This window comes from Diospyros lotus, chromosome 12 (genome assembly GCF_014633365.1).
Source record: "Diospyros lotus cultivar Yz01 chromosome 12, ASM1463336v1, whole genome shotgun sequence".
Taxonomy (NCBI): Eukaryota; Viridiplantae; Streptophyta; class Magnoliopsida; order Ericales; family Ebenaceae; genus Diospyros; species Diospyros lotus.
In genome coordinates, this window is record NC_068349.1 from 4902937 (window position 1) to 4925265 (window position 22329).

The window sequence follows — 22329 nt, forward strand, 5'->3', positions numbered from 1 at the left end:
GATAAACCACCGGGCCCAATCATTGGCACCGCCCCAGCAAATTAACGACGCAGCCTCTCTCTCTCTCTCTCTCTCTGTGATCATCTTCTCGCCGCCCGTCGATCGACTCTGCAGCTGGATACACTCTTCGAAAACCCAGAGTAGGATGCGCGCAACATAAGCATGAACCAAGTGGGGAGGATATCAGGCGCCGCACTGGCAGAGGTCAATATCCTCCACAGACGCTGCTCCGCCGGACCTAAAACCCTCACCAGAACCTTCTCCCGGCAAGGATTGATCCGGCGATTCCACACGCAGAGTCCTTCGCCTTCACCGTCGATCTGGAGCATTATCGCTTCGATCGCCGACAAGTGGAACTACGCGCATACGAGAGCCAGACAAGAGCTCCGCGCCAAGGCCTCACGGTTGAAAGACGAATTGCTCCAGACCGCCAACGACGGTGAGGCGATTGCGAGGGTCTTGGGAGAGAAAGGTGCTTCATTTTATAGCAATCACTCCTATGGATCTGCTTTTCTTGAGCTGCTGGTGCTGTTGCGTCCCTGGCCTCAATTAGGCCTAGAGGTGTTCTCTTCGCTTACTATTTACTTTGAAATACTCCTTGATTTCGTGATTCTCATATATAATTTATATGCGTACTGTGTATTTTTTAGATATTTGCTTTGTTTATGTTGCAACGTATGTTCCTTGGAAATTGATTATGTTTAGTCCAAAGGGAATCTGGAGGGGATCTCAAAGTTTGCAGTTTGTTACTTAAAAGTTTCCATAATTCTCTAAGCTATGATGTTCTTATGATTGGCGTACTGTAAGAATTTCTGATTCCACCAGCTAGCTTAAGCGTCCAAAGATGTTATTTTCCGATTTGCTTGGAATTATATGCATCTATATATTTCATTAACTAGTCTAGTCTTAAATTAGTGCTTCAGTTTTTGTCGCAAGCAATGTTTAACTCATTACCAAACTGAAGTTTTTGTTGAGGGTTTCCAAACTGAACTGCACTGTAAACTCAGGTGTTCAGTGCAGAGGAATTGGCTACGATGCCTGTTTTGTATCTTCAGCTTCTGCTGATGTACATGCAAATTTCTGTAGTCATTTCTTATCTAAGGCTCTATGTTCAGATTCATAGAGAAGAGTGATCTGCAACACCTGCTTATACCAAGCTCTAGTTCTGAAAAGCTTATTTTTTTGCTCGGTGATTTTCTTTCCATAGGTGTTTAATTGGAGAAGGAACCAAACAGATTTTACCATCCCTATGACATCAGAGGAATATGCCAAGGGTATTACAATTGCTGGTAGAATGAAGAATCTTGATCTTGCAGACGAGCTTTTTGCTGAGGCTGCTAACAAGCGAATTAAATCAACTTCTACTTATAATGCACTAATGGGGGCTTATATGCTTAATGGTTTTCCAGCTAAATGCCAGCTGTTGTTTTGGGATTTGAAGAGGGACGCAAGTTGTTGCCCTACAATTGTAACATACAACATACTTATTTCTGTATTTGGTCGATTAATGCTGGTAGATCACATGGAGGCAACTTTTCGTGAGGTAAAGAATTTAAACCTGTCTCCCAATGTGAGTACATATAATAATTTGATTGCTGGATACCTCACAGCTTGGATGTGGGATAGTGTGGAGAAGACTTACAGGATTCTGAAGGCTAGCAATCTCAAGCCTGATTTTAATACCCACTTGCTAATGCTTCGAGCATATGCACATTCTGGTAATTTGGGAAAGATGGAAGAGATGCATGAGCTGGTAAAACATCATGCTCATGATAATAAGTATCCAGTAATCAGAGCTATGATTTGTGCATACTGTAAGAGCTCTGAGAGGAATAAAGTTCACCAAATTGAGGCTTTATTAAGCCTTATACCGGAAAATGAGTATAGGCCTTGGTTGAATGTGTTATTGATTAGGGTTTATGCACAAGAGGATTTGTTAGATGAAATGGAGAATTTTATTAGCCAGGCATTTGAGCATAATACTCAAGTAGTGACAGCTGGTATAATGCGTTGTATAACTGCAAGTTATTTCCGAAGCAATGCAGTAGACAAACTTGCTAATTTTGTAAAGCGTGCAGAGTATGCTGGATGGAGAAACTGCAGGTCTCTGTATCACTGTAAGATGGTCATGTATGCGTCGCAGAAGCGCCTGGCTGAAATGGAGAATGTCCTTAATGAGATGGAGGATCATAATTTTTTTCGCACAAAAAAGACATTTTGGATACTGTACAAGGCCTACACATCATGCTGTCAAAATTATAAAGTTGAGCAAGTGATGGGATTGATGTGCAAGCATGGGTATGGAATTCCTTTGGATACAGTTCCTTCATAGTGCACCTTTCTGCTGGGCATTCAGCTAAAAACTTCAAATGGTTCACTGTATCTGCAGGAGGAAATAAGATGCTTCAAGGTCATTGGTAAATTTCTTTAATTCTGTTGAATATTTGTTATTCACACTCTTATATCATGTTCTCATTCTCACACCTACTGTTGCTACTGTTTGCATAAAGACCTGCTCTGTTTTATCATGTTCTCTGTAGCGTATTAACACTATTTATTCAAGAAGCAATTGATAATGTAACGCTTACAATTTTCTCCACTCTTATGTCACTAGCTTTAGTACTTACAGTAGCAGGCATATTTTGGTTTGATAATTCATGCAAATTATTTGATTTCTGCCTGGCTTTACGACATTATGTTTTTGCCAGAATTTGTTATGTACTGCCTCCAAAGATACTTTTTTTACTTTTTCATGAAGGGTACACATATGTAGACCCAATGTTATTAAAGGCCCAAGGTGCACTGAGGTGCAAAAAGGTGTTCGAGCCTAAGGCGTGCGTGTCTGGTGGAACGAGGCGCATGCTAACTAAAAAAAAAAAAAGAAAAATATATATCCTAGTTGAAGAATAAGGTATAAAATAGGTTTTAACTCCTATTAACATATTCCCAAGCATGTTATTAAAAAATTCAATATATACTAACTAAAAAAAATATATTAAAACAAGTTACATATCTGTAAATTTCAGCTAAGCACATCCCATCATATTTCAGTAACCTGCATATAAGCATTACAAAAGTTAAAAACTTTGTAAGAAATTTTAAAATTTATTATTGGTATATATATATATATATATACATATTAAAGGAACAATAAGAAATGTCAAAAAATGCAATTTAAAAGTCTTTAAGTCAATTTAAATTAAATCTTAAACAATTTATAGGTCTTAAATCTTAATTAAGATTAATTAATTATGTGTTAAAGTGTTTGCCTAAGATTAGTTTTATTGCTTGGAAGATAGAAAGAATACGAGATAGGAAGCGAGTAAAGGCCTGTTTCTAGAAGCGGTTAGGCATTGTGTAACGGTAATTGCCACATAAGTCAACTACTAGTTAGTTAGTTTTTATTTGTTTCCTTGTATCTCCCACCCCTATGTTCTATAAATAGAGGGCCGGGGTGGTTTTTTCTTCTCTTGAATTCATTGTATTTTGAGTTGTGCGCTGTGTGAGATAAAAGACTAGTTGTTAGCCTTTGTAATCTCAGTGAAAATAGCTCGGTCCATAGAATTGTGAGTGCAATGCATTGTAATGATTTTGATTTCAAGATAGTGGAAGCCTAAAGCCCCTTACAGTTTGGACACAGGATCTACCTATTCAAGGTGATCCGAACCAGGATAAAATCCGATGTCCCTTTGTGAATGTTTGTGTTGTTTATGTTCTATCCTATTTTGTCTATTCTGTGAGAAGTCTTGTGTCTTTCTTGAGGGTTGAGTGCGAGTGTGTGAAGGGGAATTGAATCAACATTATGCATTTTAAATAATCTAAAAATCATCCTCATCATCAAGATCAAACATTTTCGTATTTTCATCATTAAAAGCGTCATGTCCAATATCCTCTTCTTTCACATCATCTCCATCTTCATCAAGTTTAAATACAATTGGAGCATTTGAAGTAGTAGTCCTTTCACTCCTCATCAAATTTGGAGTTGAAGCAATAAATATAAACTCTAAATAATAAAAAATTAAATAAAGTAATAAACAGTAAATATAAACCCTAAAAACAGTTTTAAAAAAGCCTGGGCGTGCCACCCAAGGCTGCGCCTGAGAGCCTAGGTGCCCCTGGGCATGCCTGACTGGTCTGCGCCCGCTTGGGAGCATTCCAGGCACCAAAGGTGCATGTAGGTGCTCCTTGTGCCTAGGTGCGCCTTTAATAACACTTTGTAGACCTTAGATAGAAATAATTGGCTAGCTAATTCAGGCAGCCGACTCCAATTAGCAATATTAAGGCCTGCCATGGTGTTGTTGATAGGTGCAATTTTTTAGATCTTCGCTCTGTTGATTAATTTTCTGACTTGAAATAGAGAATTGTCCTGTCCAATGCATGGAGAACTTCAAGCGTACTCTTGTCTTTTTAACATCATGCTTACTTTTACAAGCATAAGGTATATGTTGAGAATTACATGACCTCATAAAGATAAATGAGTTTATTGGTTTAAACGCATAGGGGACTTCAGTTTCAGCACTCTTGGAGATTAATCTTTCTTTACTAAGTAAATTTTTGCCCTTCTAAAAATTCAAATTAATACATATTTGGATAAACATTTGTAAGACATTGCTTTTGTGGCTTTATCTTAACATCTTTGGGTCCATTTGATTTTATTGCCTGTTTTTATATGTTTGTTTTCAGTGTCAGTTTTTAGATTTTTGTGTTTAGTTTCTGTTTTCAATTAAAAATTGGAAACTACACCTGTTGTTTGATTTTTGCTGTTAGTTGTCAAAAATTTGTGAACAAAAACACAAAACATTGTTTGATTTATGTGTTTGTGTTTAAAATTCTAATATAATTATATAGTTTCATAGGTCCTTTGATTGATTGTCTTCTCACATGCTCAAATCATTTCCTTTTTGGAGTATACATGTCCAAATCATTTTTGTCATGAGAATCCCCCGTTTAATCTTTAATAAGCACAATTCCAATCTTATTATGTATGATTTAGTTAACTCTTGTATGGACATACATCTACTTTATTATTCTCATATTAATCACACCCATATTATGCATATGTTAGTGCTTAATTACGCAACACTTTAAGCCATTAAACAAAGATGATTTATTGGTTGTCTAATAAAACTTTTGGATTCTAAAGTGCCTCTCTATAATTCAAGGTTTATTATTCACGCATTTTGTTGTCTCATCCACCAAGACAATATCATCAATAAAACATTTATTCAACGTGTTTTCTGAGTTCATCCAAAAAAGAGCAAAAAGGTAAGGGCTCGATGTAGATCCTTGATGTAATTCAATTGCAATTAATACAAACCTCAGTATATACTATATAAGTTCTAGCAAATGTTTTTTGCTTGATGATACATGCCCTAACCTGCAAATAAGCTGATGCGGTCACCAATCAAGACCCGACCCCAGGCCAACCCGACCAAACCGGAATAATATTTTAATACTTCTTAAGTTTTAGAATTTTACTTGATTTAGGATTCTACTTCATGTTTGATTAGGGTTTTATTTTTATTAGGATTCTAGTTGACTTTTACTTAGGATTTATTTCTATTAGGATTTTGTTTACAAATATTAGATAGATTTGGATTAGCCAAACAAACACTATAAATATGCCTAGGATTTAGAGTTTGTAATTAAGTTTTTTCAATACAAATTTCAGCAACCTATTTGAGTTTTCTTAGCAAAACAATTTTGTTTTTGCGTCTTCTTGAAAGCCAACATTCGGCCATTGAAGTTTGTTCTTTCAAAGGTTTATTTTCGTGTGTTTTCTTCACACTCGCGCTATACGCTGCATCAGGTGGTTTCAGAGCGGTTCATCAACCAATCAGATGGCCAATTTTGAAGATAACGGTAGCAACCAGCCTCGTGACGGTGATCGGGGGCTGCCCGCAGTTTGGAGAGCAATTGAAGAACAACGGGAAATAACTTGTACAATGCAGCAGCAATTAGAGCGAATCCGCAACCAATTGGACGTTTTACAACAAGTTAAGGATAATTGGAATCGGACTAATGGCATGAATCAAGCCGGCTACGTTAAACCGTGAAGACTAGCCATTAATCCTATCCTCGTTAATCCTGGAAGACCAATGATGGATGATAGCGACAATGAGGATGATCTTGGTCGTATGATAGCCAACCCTAGTGGTGGAGGGGTTAGGAAGATTGCGCATAAACACAACTATTGGGGAAACGATGAATATAAACTAAAGAATGGATTTTCAGTGAATTTGGAGCTTGATCTCGAACATTATGTTGTCCCATTAACCTCAACGTTTGCAAACTCAGGTCTGGTTTATGCTGCTAACATGACAGAAATTCCAAGGTTGTTTATTCATACTGGGGTATTTTCTAGTCCCGAAAGCACTGCCATTGCTTCACAATCTAAGGATGGTGGTGTTTATTCTGATTGGCTTGCGACTATAAAGGAGATAAAGGTCATGGTAGCAAATCCTTCTACAATTTATTTAGGCTCTGACAGGGTTGAATCGAAGGCAATAGGGATATATGCACCTTTGCAATTACAAAAGCAAGATGGTCACAAGGGTCTCTTTGTGGATAGGCGTGTTGGATCTCCTAGGCTAGTTAACTCGGGTAGTGCGACTGCTTTCGGTATTAATCTAAAATTAGATTCTAAAACTAAGAATGTTGTAACAGCTGTTGCAATAGTTGATCAAGTGCTTAGACCAAAGGAGGATTCAAGCATCAACATTTTAAGTGATGGAGAGACTATTGGTAGTCATGGAATAAGCCTTTATTCGAAACAATTGCAAAAGAATGCTTCTCCAGGCAAGAAAAATCTACGGATGAATTTGAAAGCCGTTGAGGAGTTAAAATCAAGAAAGCTAATGAGAGAAGAAGAACATGTGATAGGATCTACCAGATTTGAAAAGCGCTCAAGATGGAATGTTTAACGTCCTCAATCTAACAATAATAATACAATGGAGGTAGAGGGCAACAAACATGGCGATGGTTGGACCCATGCCAACAAAGATAGGGCTAAGAGGGGGGGGGGGGGGGAATGTCTTTGCTCATGTTCCCTTAGCAGAAAAGTTCAAGCGGTTTAGGAAGATGTCAAGCAAAAGTTACACAAATAAGAAGTACAAAGCGACAACTAATAAGTATAGGAAGCACAAGATATTTGAGGTTGGAGATAAAGTCATGATATTCTTGAAGAAGAAACGGATTCCAGTAGGAAAGCAGAATACAAAGAAGATCAATGATAATGCTTATGTTGTGGATTTGCCTAATTATATGGGTATTTCCAAACATTTAATGTGGCTAATTTCTTTATGTACTTTCCGGACGTGGGTTTGTCTTACCCGAATCAAAATTCGACCTAGTCGAATTTTTTCTCAAGTAAAGGTGAATGATGCGGTTACCAATCAAGACCCGGCCTAAGGCCGACCTGACTAAATCAGAACAATATTTTAATACTTCTTAAGTTTTAGAATTCTACTTGATTTAGAATTTTACTTCATGTTTCTACTTGATTTAGAATTATACTTCATGTTTGATTAGGGTTTTATTTTTATTAGGATTTTAGTTGACTTTTATTTAGGATTTATTTCTATTAGGATTCTAGTTGGATTTTGTTTACAAATATTAGGTGGATTTAGATTAGTCAAACACTACAAGTATGCCTATGATCTAGAGTTTGTAATTAAGTTTTCTCAATACAAATTTCAACAACCTATTTGGGTTTTTTTAGCAAAACAATCTTGTTTTTGCGTTTTCTTGAAAGCCAAGTTTCACCCATTGAAGTTTGTTCTTTCAAGGGTTTATTTTGGTGTGTTTCTTCACACTTGCGCTACACGCTGCGTCATAAGTAGTTCAAATTCCTGTCTGCTCCAACACATATAAGTTATAGCGAATGTTTTCGGCTTGATGATACATGCCCTAACCTGCACATAAGCAGTCCAAATTCCTGTCTGCTCCAACACCTTCCACAAGTCTTCCACTGGATGCTCTATCTGATTTTTTTTCCAAGCTTAGAAATACTATATGCAATTTTTTGGGGTTTATCTCTAAACTTTTTTATCAGGCATCTTAATAAGTAGATAGCTTTTATTGGTGACTTACCAGGCATAGAACCATTGTATAAGTAGGCGTCTTAATAAGTAGTGCTCTTTCCCCACTCATTCAGCATCCCTTTTGATATAAGGATCACATTGTATAATTTGTTAACCAAAAAAAATCTCAGTTCCTCTTGTATTTCCATGCTTTTATCAGAATAGTTTGTAATCCAGCTGCTTTATTATTGTTCATCTTTTTTTGTGCTTGCTTTATTTCATTTGGTGTGCAAAATTGGGCGAAAACAGTGTAAGATCAATTGTGGAATGGAGATCTTAAAATTAGGGTTTAAGAAATCCTCAAAGTTGAAATAGAATAAAATGGCTGCCTACAAAGTGTCTTAAAAGACTATTTATACCAGGCTACTAATCCTTGATCACATAGGAATCCATCTAATCTAAGGAATCTATCCTTTCTTAATAGTCACATGACTACTTTTTAGACTAATAAATAAAAAAGTATTTAAAACCTAATAACTTAAATAAGTAGTTTTATTTATTAAAACTATTAAATAAAACACTAATAACTAAAAAACTGCTCCTGCATCAATCTCCCTGGGTTGAAAAGAAACTCAGCTCAGATGAGAAAACTTGGATGTATTGATTATAAATGCTAGGATCAATTTTCTGCAATCCTTTTTCAGATATTCAAATGCTTTCAGTTGGAGGTTTGGCCGATCACTTTAAAAGAAATCAATAATAAAGATTGCCTCATTGAGAGTGAGCCTCTTTCATGTCAAGCACTTCTTCAATAACTTCTCTTGATTTTTTTGGCAATTGGTTAACAGTTAACCCATTCCTTGGTAGTAGCTTAGTCATTCTCTCCATCAAATCCATGGAAATCATGAGTCAACAACGTTAAAAATAGGACTAATTTGAAGATCATCTGGAAGCTCTACCATATAAGCATTGGAGCTAATCTCTTTCAAAATCTTGCATGGTCCAATTTTTCTAGACTTGAACTTATGGTAAGTTCCTTTGGGAAACCTCTCCTTTCTAAAGTGCACCAAAACTTGATCATCTTCAAAGAATTCTTTCATGTCAAGCACTTCTTCAATAACTTCTCTTGATTTTTTTGGCAATTGGTTAACAGTTAACCCATTCCTTGGTAGTAGCTTAGTCATTCTCTCCATCAAATCCATGGAAATCATGAGTCAACAACGTTAAAAATAGGACTAATTTGAAGATCATCTGGAAGCTCTACCATATAAGCATTGGAGCTAATCTCTTTCAAAATCTTGCATGGTCCAATTTTTCTAGACTTGAACTTATGGTAAGTTCCTTTGGGAAACCTCTCCTTTCTAAAGTGCACCAAAACTTGATCATCTTCAAAGAATTCTTTGAACCTTTGACGTTGATCAGCGTTTTCCTTGTAAAGTTCATTTCTAGATTTAAGGGCAGCTGGCAGCACTTACCTCTTCACGGATTCTCTGAATATGATCAACAAAAGCTTGTGCATCTTCACTAACGTGAACTTCTTGTGGTAATGGCACAAGATCTAACACATGTTGAGGCTTGTGACCATAAGTAGCTTCAAAGGGAGTCTTCTTAGTAGTGTGGTTCACTGAATTGTTACAGGCAAATTCAGCATGACAAAGGATTGTATCCTAAAACCTTCACATGATCGCTGACAAGGCATCTCAACAAATTACCAAGACTCCTATTCACCACTTCAGTTTGCCCATCTGTTTGTGGATGGCAAGTGCTTGAATATTGCAATTGAGTTCCCAACTTCCTCCACACTGAATGCCAAAACTGCCCCATAAATTTCACATATTTGTCCAACACAATAGTAGTGGAAATCCCATGTAAACACACTATTTCTTTGAAATATAATTCAGCCATATGCGATACATCAATAGTTCTTGAACAAGGAATTGTCACGAAACAAGAGAAAGGCTGGAAGTATAAGAATTTTTGCTGCGGATATTAAGTATAGTTAGCTATTTTCTTTCCATTATTAATTAGAGCCCTTTTCCATTTCCAGCTGGTAGTTTGTTAGGCTGTTATGCCAAGTGTAAAGGAGGTTAGAATAGAACAAAAGAATCTGTTAGAGGAGAGAGGATCTGCTGTGACGGCCCTTGTAGGTCCTATAAATTCTATGTCAGTCTACTGGATGGGTATGAATGAATTAATCAATTTCTGATTCCATTCTCTGTATTCTCTCTCCCTTTCTCTCATTCTCTCTTTCTTCCTATTCTAACTTCCCTCCTCACTCACGGTTCTCTAGCGCCTGCTTCCAATTCACTTCGAGTTGGAAGATCGGCTATGGCCACAGCGCAACTGTGACATTTGGTATCAGAGCCTCGGTGCTGGCAAGAAGTATTAAGACCGCAGAAGATGGCCGAAGGAACACGCATGAAGAACATGGAGTCACAGCTCCAGCAACTCAGCTCGACGGTGGGAGAATTTCAAGATCGGATGGACCGCTTAGAAGTCAGTAACCAAAAAAATCATGATGCGATCATGATAGTAGATCGCAGGGTGGAAGGAGGACTTAATCAAATGAGAGAAGATATCAACCAGATGAGGGAGGAGATGGGTAATTAGCTTCAACAGTTTATGCTGATGTTTACTCGCTAAAATCAGGTTAGGCTGTCTCCTGATTTTCCTCATAGAGATAGAAACGACCCTATATTACAAAATGGGAGGGTGAATCCAGAAAATAGAACCCATGAGATGGTGGTCGAGCAAGGTGATGACACTGAGGCGTTGTTAGGAGGGGAACGGGAAGACCGAACTGTACCCCCACCACAAGGGTTTCCCATGCCTCGAATGGAGATACTCGTGTTTGAGGGAACCAATCCTAGGTGGTGGGTTAGAAAGTGTGAAAGGTTGTTTGAGTGGTATAATGTATCAGGAGAAAGGAGGGTTGCTTTGGCCGCAGCTTACTTTGATGACGGGGTGGATGCATGGTTCCAAGGGTGGACTCGAGGGCGAGAGCACTACACCTGGAGGGAGTTCTCTGAACGTTGTGTGAGAGGTTCGGGGAGAAGAGCATGTTGGACACTATTGAAGAATTTAACAAACTAAGACAGGCTGGTGATGTTGGAACCTACTTGAGAAGGTTTGAGGAGCTGAGATCTTTGATGAGCAGCCATGATCCTCACCTAACAGAGGCGTATTATGTCTCTAGCTTCCTCAGTGGCCTGAGCGAAGAACTGAGGCCTATGGTAAAGATGATCAGGCCACGAACCTTGGAGCAAGCGGCTGAGAGTGCCAGGTTGCAAGAAATGGTAGTGGAGGCCCTGTTAAAGAAGCAGAAGGTGCAGCAACATAGATCTGCACACGCGGGGAGTTGGCAGTAAGGAGGAAGTAGCAAGGGGGTCGACAAGGAGATGGTGAGGAGTAATGTCAGAGGAAGGAATTTTGCTAATTCCAACCCGGGTGGAAGGCCTAATGATCTTAGACGGCAACCCGATTCTTGTTACAGGTGTGGGGACAGATATTTCCCGGGGCACCAATGCAAACGGCAGCTGCTGTTATTGGAGGGCCGAGGGGAAGTAGAAGTAGACAGCGAAGAGGAAGTGGAAGTAATCGGTGAAGAGGGAATAGAGGATAATGGGGAGATCTCTCTCCATGCACTCACGGGGATCACCAATAACAAGATAATTAAGGTGGAAGGCAAGACAAAGGGAGGCAACTTATCAATCCTAATTGACAGTGGAAGCACCCACAGCTTCCTCGACGACAGCACTGCCAAGAAACTGAAGTGTCAGCTCACTAACACAATGCCTCTGAGTGTCACAGTGGCTAATGGAAACCGGGTAGTGAGTAACATGACTTGCCTGGGGTTCATGTGGGAAATGCAGGGGGAGAAGTTCAAGGCAGATCTCAGGCTGCTGCAATTAGGAGGGTGCTATGTCATTTTAGGGGTGGACTGGATGAAGAAAGTGAGCCCCATATGCTTTGATTTCAACCGTATGGAGGTGACCTTTGAAAAGGAAGAGAGAAGAATGACACTCACTGGTGGGAGAGAGATTGCTACCTGCAAGATGATCACATGATCACAGGAAGGAGATTGCAAAGTGTCCTCAGAAGCAAGTGGAGTCAACTTACGCAGCTGTTCTCCATCGTGGAAGTGGAAGGAAATACTAAGGAAGAGGAGCCAGGGGAGCTTTAGCTCATGGTCAGTCACCAACAAGGGAGAACTGACTAGGTATGCACCTTACCACTTATTGATGAATTGTTGGAAGAATTTAAGGACCTCTTTTTGGAACCAAATACCCTTCCTCCTAACCGAGCTTTGGACCATGTCATTAACCTAAAACCAAACACCAAGCCTGTAAACATCAGATCCTACCACTACCCCCTTGCCCAAAAAATCGAGATTGAAAGAATAGTGAAAGAAATGATGAGCTAGACTTTCATTAGACCAAGTCAAAGTCCATTTGCCTCCCCAGTTTTGTTAGTTAAGAAAAAGGATGGGTCCTGGCGTTTTTGTGTAGATTATCGCCAGCTTAACACTTTAACCATCAAGGATAAGTTTCCCATACCCCTTATTGAAGACCTATTGGACGAGCTTAAATTGGCCCAATTCTTTTCCAAGCTGGACTTGCGCTCAGGCTACCACCAAATCAGGATGAGGCCCGAGGACGTCCACAAGATTGCCTTCCGTACCCACCATGGCCATTTTGAGTTTTTGGTGATGCCCTTTGGACTCACCAATGCCCCGACCACCTTCCAATCCTTAATGAACCAGGTCTTTGAACCCTACCTAAGGAAATTCATACTTGTGTTTTTTGATGATATCCTTGTTTACAGCCCAACCTTGGACCAACACCTTAGCCACCTAAGAACCACTTTTGAGGTCCTTAGAAACGACCAGCTATTCATCAAAAAGTCCAAGTGTGCATTCGGTCAGGACCAAGTGGAATACTTGGGGTACCTAATCTCGGGCAAGGGAGTCAGCACCGATCCAAGGAAGGTGGAGGCAATGCTCAATTGGCAGAAACCCACAACCATTAGGTCACTTAGGGGTTTCCTTGGGCTCACCGGATATTACCGTAGATTTGTAAAGAGATATGGGGTTATCAACAAACCCCTCACCAACTTGTTGAAGAAAGGAAACTTCCAGTGGGGGTAAGAAGCAGAAGATGCCTTTGAAAGATTGAAGGTGGCAATGAGCGAGGTTCCCACGTTGGGACTGTCGGATTTCAGCAAGCCTTTTGTGCTGGAAACGGATGCGTGTGGAGGAGGAATCGGGGCTGTGTTGATGCAAGATGGCAGGCCAATGGCTTTCTTAAGCCAGGCCCTCAGTCCAAGACACTTAGGCTTGAGTATATATGAGAAAGAGTTTTTGGCTGTTCTTATGGCTATTGAGAAGTGGCGGCACTACTTAGAGGTCGGAAGGTTTGTGATAAAAACGGATCACGAGTCCTTGAAGTTTCTGCTACAACAAAAGCTCCAAACCCAGTTGCAAAAGAAGGGGATGGCAAAATTAATGGGGTTAGATTATTAATATAAGAAGGGGAAGGAAAACGTGGCCGTTGATGCCCTATCAAGGTGTCTAGAGGAAGGTGCTGCAGCCCCCATAATCGTGGTGATTCCTAAATGGTGTAAGGAGGTAGTGGATAGCTATGAAGGGGATGAACACATCCAGAATCTGCGGGAGAAATTAGCCCTGGGCAGCAAGGAAACTGAAGACTACACCATGGTTGATGGACTGCTGAGGTATAAGGGAAGAATTGTGGTGGGCCACGATGAGGAACTCAAGAAAAAAATCCTACAATCCCTGCATGACTCTCCCCTAAGGGGCACTCGGGTATCCAAAACACTTACTTGAGAGTGAGGCAGTTGTTCCATTGGCCGCAACTTCAGAAGGCAGTAAAAGAATTCGTGATGGGGTGTGATACTTGCAAGAGGTGCAAACAGGAAAATGTGGCCTATCCTGGGCTGCTACAATCCCTACCAATACCGGCACAGTCCTGGACAAGTGTGTCCATGGACTTCATCGAAGGTTTGCCAAGATCAGAGGGGAAGGATTGTATAATGGTAGTGGTAGACCGACTTACTAAGTATGCACATTTTATAGGGCTAGCTCACCCCTACACCATACACCACCCAGGAAGTAGCCAAGGCATTCATGGATAGAGTAGTAGCTGTGCATGGGGTTCCTCAATACATTATATCTGACCAAGACAAGGTATTCACCAGCCACTTTTGGAGGGAATTGATGAAGAACTTGGGCATAGGACTCAACCTTTCAACCGCCTACCATCCTCAGTCTGATGGGCAAACAGAAAGGGTCAATCAAAGCCTAGAAACCTATCTTCGGTGCATGTGTTTGCTGTAACCTAAGAATTGGCATAGGTGGCTGGCATTGGCACAATGGTGGTATAATTCCAGCCACCATGCTTCTATAAGGAGAACGCCATTTGAAGCAGTGTTTGGGTATAGCCCACTGACCCTACTGGCTACTGGGGGGCACACCACGGCCCCAGCAGTGGAAGAATACTTGCAGCAGCGAAGGGAAGTGCTGCAACAACTCAAACAGGAGCTGGCATCGGCCCAAAACCGAATGAAACAATACGCTGACAGGCGGAGGAGTGATCAAGAGTTCAATGTTGGAGAAAGTGTTTACCTAAGACTCAGGTATCCACACCTTAAGTCCATCTCCCAAGGGCCAGTCTCTAAACTCAGCCCTAAGTTATTTGGGCCGTTTCCCATAACCGCTAAGATCGGCAAGGTAGCTTACAAATTGCGGCTGCCAGAAGGGTCAAGAATTCATGCAGTCTTTCATGTGTCCTTACTAAAATGGACTACTGGCAAGGAGAGAGTTAACCTCGAGCTACCTGCACTACCGAAGGAGAAAGAAGGAGAGAAGGAGCCCGAGGCTATACTGGAAAGAAGGGTGGTCTACCACCAAGGAGCCCCCCTCATCCAAGTGCTGGTAAGGTGGCAAGAAGAGCCATCGGAAAGGGCCACCTGGGAATATCTCCCTCAATTACTACAAAAGTTCCGAAGGGCAGCTAGCCTCTTGAATATTTCTTGAGGACAAGAAATCGCTGAAGGAAGGGGTATTGTCACGAAACAAGAGGAAGGCCGGAAGTATAAGAATTTTTGCTGCGAATATTAAGTATAGTTAGCTATTTTCTTTCCATTATTAATTAGAGCCCTTTTCCATTTCCAGCTGGTAGTTTGTTAGGTTGTTATGCCAGGTGTAAAAGAGGCTAGAATATGACAAAAGAATCTGTTAGAGGAGAGAGGATCTGTTGTGACAGCCCCTATAGGTCCTATAAATTCTATGTCAGTCTGCTGGATGGGTATGAATGAATTAACCAATTTCTGATTCCATTCTCTGTATTCTCTCTCCATTTCTCTCATTCTCTCTTTCTTCCTATTCTAACTTCCCTCCTCACTCACGGTTCTCTAGCGCCTGCTTCCAATTCACTTCGAGTTGGAAGATCGGATGTGGCCACAGCGCAGCTGTGACAGGAATGAAGTGGGTCATTTTGGAAAATCGATCGACTTCCACAAGGATAGAATCATGCCCTCTTAACAGTTTTAGGCAACCCAAAGACAAAGTCCATGCTAAGATGAATCCAAGGGGAAGTAGCAAGTGGTAAGGGTGTATACAAACCAGTATTTTGGGATTGGCCTTTTGCAAGTTGACAAACTCTGCATTGCTTCACAAATCTCTCAACATCCCGGTTCATCTTTAACCAATAGTAATGTTCACTCACCGTTGCCAAGGTTCTATCTTGCCCAAAATGTCCTTCCAAACCACCTCCATGAAGTTCCTGAATGATTTGTTCACATAAAGAACCTGCTGGAATACATAATGGATTACCTTGAAATAAGTATCCATCATGCACAACAAAAGGACTGGATGATTCCATGGTTGGCCCTTGCATTTCTCTTCACTTGGCTGACATAAGAATCTTCTTGGTATTGATTTTTTATCTCCTTAAAGCCAATGACTTGAGCATGCAAAGTAGCCAACAAGAAACCACATTTGTTAAGTGCATTGACCACTCTATTGGACTCCCCAGACTTATGCTTCAAAGTGAAAGAGAATTATTGGAGAAAAGCACTCCACCTTACATGTTTTGGGTTGAGTTTCTTTTGGGAATTCAAATATCGAAGAGCCTCATGATCTGAATACACCACAAAATCTCAATATAACAAATAATGTTTCCAATGTTGAAGCACATGAATCAAAGCATAGAACTACAAGTCATAGGTCGAATGTCAATGCTTTACATCAGTCAAGTTCTCACTAAAGGAAGCAACAGGTCTACCCTCTTGGCTAATAACAACTCCTATTCCCACATGTGATGCATCACACTCCACGACAAAGAACTTTTCAAAATATGGCAGTATTAGAACAGATGCTTGAGTTATGGCTGTCTTGGTATGTTTGAAAGCCTCTTCTGCCTTCTTAGTCCATGTAAATGTCTCCCCTTTCAAGCATTCTGTGATAGGACTCATCATAACACTGAAGTTGTGAATAAACCTCTGGTAGAAAGAAGCCAAACCATGAAAACTATAAGCATCTCCAATGGACTGAGGTGTAGGCCACTTAGTTATGGCTTTAACTTTGTCGGGATCTGGATTCAAACCTTGAGCTGAAACAATAAAACCCAAGAACACCCCATGGTTGTGCAAAAAAGAGAACTTTTTTAAGTTAACATGGAGTTTCTCACGTCTAAGAACCTCCATGACCTTTCTAATATGATGTAAGTGCTCATACTTGTTGCGATTATAGAGTAATATATCATCAAAATGAACGACGACGAAAGAACCTAAGAAAGGTCTTAATACCTCAATCATCACACACATGCAAGTGCTCAGGGCGTTGGAAAGGCCAAAGGCATTCCTGGCGATTCAAATAAGCCATGTGGAATTTTAGAAGCTGTTTTTCATTCATTCCCACTCCTAAGCCAGATTTGATGATAACACCATTGACCCAAAAGTTGGTCCAACATTTCATCTAGGAATTGGAAATCTGTACTTAACTGTGATTTTATTGATTGCTCGGTTGTTCGCACACATTCTCCATGACCCATCCTTCTTTGGAGTAAGTAATGCAGGCACGGCACAAGGACTTGTACTTTCTCGCACCAACCTTCTAGTAATTAGGTCTTCCACTTGGTGGTGGCATATTTCAACCCTATGCTTTGTTGGAATGTGATATGCAGCTTGGTTAGGTAAAGCAGCCCCTAGAATTAGATCAATTGCATGTTGCATGTCCCTTGTTGATGGTAACCCTTTAGGCAAGGCTTTGCTCATAATATCTTCAAACTCATCAAGCAATGCCTTCACTTGTGGTGGATGTGAAACTTCTTCTATCCTTTCATTTTGTACAGTTCTACAAACCAACACATGAACTCCTAACTCCTTAGTCACCCTCTCAAAAGTAGTTAGGCTTGAGAAAATAACTCACCTTATTCCCTTTGGTAGCTTTCGTAGGTTCATCCTTCAAAGGTTGCAATGTAAGTTTCTTGTTATCCATGCGGAAAGTGTAAGTTTTCTGTTTGGTGCGATGTTCCATATCACGATCAAATACACAGGGGTGACCCAATAAAATACAAGCAGCATCCATTGGTAAGATATCACACCATACCTCCTCCTTGTAAATATCCCCCATGTTAAATTGAACCAAACATCTTGAAGTGACAGGCATCTCATTATCCTTCTGAATCCATGAGATTTTGTAGGGTTGGGGTCCTTGGGGATGCTTTTCTGTTTCAAGTTTTTAACTTTTCCACTGCTTCCTTTAATACAATATTCTCCATGCTACCATTATCAATATTAACATCACAGACCTTTCCTCCACAAGTTACCTTGGTGCAAAATATGCTGTGCCTTCTCCAATCTTCTTGTTCCACCACCTTAGGAGTAGATAAAACCCACTAAACAAGAAGATTTTCACCTTGTATAGGAAACAAGTCAATTTCCTCCTCCTCATCTTCAACATATTCATCATCGACTGGTTCACCAATGTCTTCTTCATGCTCAGCATCTGCTTCTAGTAAATTAACTTGGCGTTGAGGACAAGAATAAGAAGCATGGCCCAACTCATGACAATTGAAATATCGAAGAGCAGATAGTTTAGGGTTGTTACCAACACCTTTTGAAGCTCCAAAGTGGATGATTTCCTTCCCTTTTTCATTGCGACTTGAACCCCCGACAACTCTAGAGGCTGTTCTTCCAAAACTATTCATTGTTTGGGTACTTTTCCAGTCTTGGATAGAAGCTGGAACCTTGGGACTTGACACAACAGTCCCTCGGGTCATTAAAGGACACCAAGTGCCGTAACGAGCTACCCTTTTTCAGCCATTATAGCATATTGTCAAGCATCTTCGAGGTTAAACAAGCAAACAATGCCTACAGTATAAGAAAATATAATTTAAGTACAGCAGAAGTCTTTCTAGTATTTTATATGATTATAAACTATCTTTAAAGCTAAAACAAGTTTTATCAAATAACCATAAGATTACCTCCATTAAAGATATAGTTTAGGCATGTGAGAAAAAGACTATTAGATGTACCTATGAGGAGTGATTGGAATGGAAGAAATTTGTAACCAAAGAGGTAGAGGAATACACAAAAGGGAAAAAATTAAATTACTTGGTGAGAAATTGTTAGAGACTTGATATGGGTAAGACGTGGTCATGGATAGAGATGATTAGCAAGTTTGAGTTCATTTAACTGAATCTACTTAGTGAGATCAAGCTTCAGTTTTGTTGTTGTTGTTGTTGTTGTTGTTGTTGTATCTTATATGAAACATAAAGTATAACACCTTTTAATAGCTTAAAGGAGCATTATAATTTAAAAGAATTAAAAGAAAAACCTTAAATGCCTTGTATGCACTAACACGGCCTAAAATATCTTTAGAAAAGCAGGTATGGTCTGCTAGTAACAAAGACATGCTTATCATAGAAGGTAGGAAGATCATGGAGCTACTCATGTCTGCTCACTGGGCTGGTAAACGATATCATGCTAGATTATGACTGGTCAGATGGAGCAATGAAGCATGTCACCCCCCATGCAAGTGCCATTGCCAAAAGATTTTACCTGCACTTCGGTTTCTTGGTCTGAGAGCAGTGTCACCATTGGTATTGGATGTGCGAATTTTTGTTGTTTAGCTTCCACATCCCTTGTGTAATACTTTCTCTTCTGGCTTTAACAGAATCTAGATCTTTTCCTGGCATGCCTCTTTCTTCTAGAAGGTATCGTTTTCATGGCTTTTTAGAATTCTGTGAACTGTTGCTCCCATTCTCTCTGTGTTTTCATTTTGTGTGTGCAACTGTTAACATAAAACCTTTTCCCACTTTTTGATTCCTATAGATAATTGAACTTTGTGCAAGTTGATTGGAATTGATGGGATCCTTTGTCAATGGCTAAAACCTTAGTTATTACTCCTTTCCTTGCCTGAAACTCTAACCTTATTGTACTGTGAATGTCTGGTGTAAATGATTTTAGATGTGTTAGGATCTTTAATTTTCCTGACACTGGAGATAATTATTGGTTATGTTTTTTCTTTTCCTAAAAAAAGAAGCTTTCATTTTTACTTTAGTTATGGATATGCAGTTGATGGTACAGTTAATGCAGATGACTGATTGCCTACAATGTAACATATTGCAGAAATTGCTGCTGTAGAGTTCTGGTGGACCATGAGCCATGACTGCCAGTGCTGAAGGCTTACAACTTGAATGAAATCAATTGCTGCCGCGAAGGTAGTTGGTTTATTTTCTACAAAATCCCAGATGAGTTTGAGTATACTGTTCACAGCTTTGTAGGATACAATTGCATGGAGTATAGATGCTCAAGTTTTCCGGAATTTTAGAATCAGGACGTCCAACAACCGCAATACCAATATTATTCTGGCTTGTATCAAACAAAAAGTCCATTTTGGAAGTAGCAGGCAAGTTTGCACGGATCGAATGCGAAGAATGAACATTAGTTATCAGCATGAAGGCATAAAATGCCTTGCGAGGTGATCATCTGGAATAGTAATGCCAATTCCAGCAACGGCAAGATCTGTGTTCTAGTTTTTGTAGAATGTCGGTAGGGAATTATCTGTTGTTACCACTTAATATCTATTTTTGTGGGTGCTGCTGTCCCAACAGAAATGGCAGGTGGAATTTTAGGTGGCCCAACAATGTTACTGAGCCGGTAGCATGCCCAGGAAGGATCCCATTACTTTTAATTTATTAATCCTCGTCTGATTTATTTTCCTTCCACAAACATATATGACTTGTGGAGAATTGGATGATCCAAGTCGTGGAAAGGTTCCTGTAATTATTGTTGCATTTTCTATCTGAGTACTCAAATATATGGAATGGGATTTGCTTCTTGTGTCGGGAACTATGTCTCCGTACATATTGATTCCAATTTTTGAAGCAGTTCTTGAGTTACTGTGTTCATATGGAATTGAATGACTGGATTGATTCCTGGTTCCTCCAAACCTGGCTCTTGGTATAGTAATGGTTGAGAAGGCTTTTATCCCCATTTGTATATAAGCCATGTGCTTGGGATTGACCTGGCTTTGCTTCATTTTCTTGCACGCAAGTTCCTGCAGCGACATCCGAATATGATTGTTGACATTATTTGTATGGGATGGGCACGTTGGTTTGGTTTGGTAGGGTATGAAAAGAAAAGTGGAGTTTGAATCCGCAGCGTGAAATTTGTGTTCTTTTTATTTGGCCCTTTCCTAGTTCACATGTGCTTGTGCGTTTTCCTCTTCCTGGGAGTCCTGCGCCTTTATTATTTCTTGTGTCCTTTTTGGCAGCTTCCTCTCTTGGAGAACCATGACCATCACAGCCTAATAATACTAACCCTAAGCTACGATGGGCCCTAATTATGGATGATGATGGATTGATTCCCCATTCTAACTCTTACCATCTTCTTCAACTGGGTCTGGGTCTGGGTCTGGGTCTGGGTCTGGGTGTTTGCAATAAGCAGATAGGCTAACATGATGATGCGTCGCATTGTTCATTCATAATTAGGGCTGTTCATTCTCTTTCCGAATTTTAATCTTTTGTAGTGATTTGCCAAATCATTGTGGTTTTGAACGTAGATGTTGAGAGTAGTAAGTCTTTTCATTCCATATGGGATAGGTGAGGTGAGGTGAGGGTGGGGTGGGAGGGGGTGTTGTGCGTGATGTTGTGGATCATCATTATTAGCAAAAGAAAAGCTGGATGTCTTAAGAGTCAGTCAAATACAACCATGCTAATTAAAAGTACTTTGTCTTACTCTGAATTTTTTTTTTATTTACTTTTTCAATTATTTTTATTTACAAGTATTTTCTATGAAATTTTCTTAATCACTTTTTATATTTTTTTTTATTGAATTTTCATTTCATTGAATGGCCACTATTGCAATTTACACGTCTCTTCTTAAAAGAGTAATCGGAAAGCAATGGTCCGAAGAAACCCACGCGCACACATGACACATTTGAGGGCGACAGTGGTGGTGGCCGGACTGCGGCTGGCTGCAGAGTGGTGTAGCGGCCCATGGTTTTACAAAGAAAGAAAGAAAGAAAGAAAGAAAGAAAGGACAAGACCCAACGACCGTTATTGCTTTCAAGGAAGGCTAATCCATCCATCCAATACACAGAGAGAGAGAGAGAGAGAGAGAGAGAGAGAGAGAGAGAGAGAGAGGGTGTGTTTGTCAAAGCTTGTTTGTTGGGTTGGGCTTGGAGTGGCATCATCATGCCAACCCTTTTAGCTGCCCTTTTGTACGATACCAGTCCTCTTCTTCCCTCTCTATCCACGTGCTATCTGGACGCACATGGACCCGTCCATATCCACAAGACCCCTCACCCTCACCTCACCTCACCGCAGGTTTTCATTTTAGAGTAATGCTAACAGAGTTATTATTCTTAGACTATTGTTAATCGATATTACTGTATTTCTTTAACCACTGCCCTAAACATACCCTTCATGGCATGAATTTCATACTTCTATTTATTTTTATTTATATCTTATTTGTATATATATATATATGTGTGTGTGTGTAGGAATCATCATGAATTGAGCTAAACTCAATAATGGAATTGAATCAATATAATTTGTTTGTATTTATTTTGAACTTAATTTAATTTTGGTTATATTTTTTTGACTCAATTTGCATTAAATCATGTCCAAGTTAAAAGTTAAACCATTGAGTCGTCTATGGACTCAATCTAACCTCACTATATTATAAACTCCATTTCCCTAAAGTTCTCTTCTTTCTTTTTTTTTTTTCTTAGCTTCTATTTAGCCAAATTTATTTTCTGTCCATGTGGTTGCTTGTTTTT

The 22329-nt window shown here is 39.8% G+C and overlaps 1 protein-coding gene across 7 annotated transcripts; it reads left to right on the forward strand.

Moving 5' to 3' along the window:
* The first annotated feature begins 9 nt into the window (after positions 1-9).
* On the forward strand, positions 10-20396 carry LOC127786872 (pentatricopeptide repeat-containing protein At2g30780). Of its 7 annotated transcripts, none has more exons than XR_008020064.1 (5): positions 10-561; positions 1208-2417; positions 18924-19144; positions 19219-19258; positions 19674-20396. XR_008020064.1 is itself a non-coding variant. In XM_052314583.1 (4 exons), exons 1-3 carry the CDS (start codon positions 163-165, stop codon positions 2397-2399), a joined length of 1500 nt encoding a protein of 499 aa, XP_052170543.1. In that variant the 5' UTR covers positions 10-162; the 3' UTR covers positions 2400-2417; positions 19674-20396. The 7 variants fall into 7 exon arrangements, 2 of the variants coding, with proteins under 2 accessions (XP_052170543.1, XP_052170544.1); XR_008020065.1 differs by having other exon boundaries at positions 1208-2298; positions 2390-2417; positions 18924-19258; XR_008020063.1 differs by having other exon boundaries at positions 18924-19258.
* The last annotated feature ends 1933 nt before the right edge of the window (positions 20397-22329 follow it).

Excerpts from the sequence above, each read along its gene's own strand:
- LOC127786872 (XM_052314583.1), top strand. The coding sequence starts at position 163 with ATGAACCAAGTGGGGAGGATATCAGGCGCCGCACTGGCAGAGGTCAAT. Across the intron at positions 562-1,207 it reads GGCCTCAATTAGGCCTAGAG|GTGTTTAATTGGAGAAGGAA; the intron begins GTGTTCTCTTCG and ends TTCTTTCCATAG.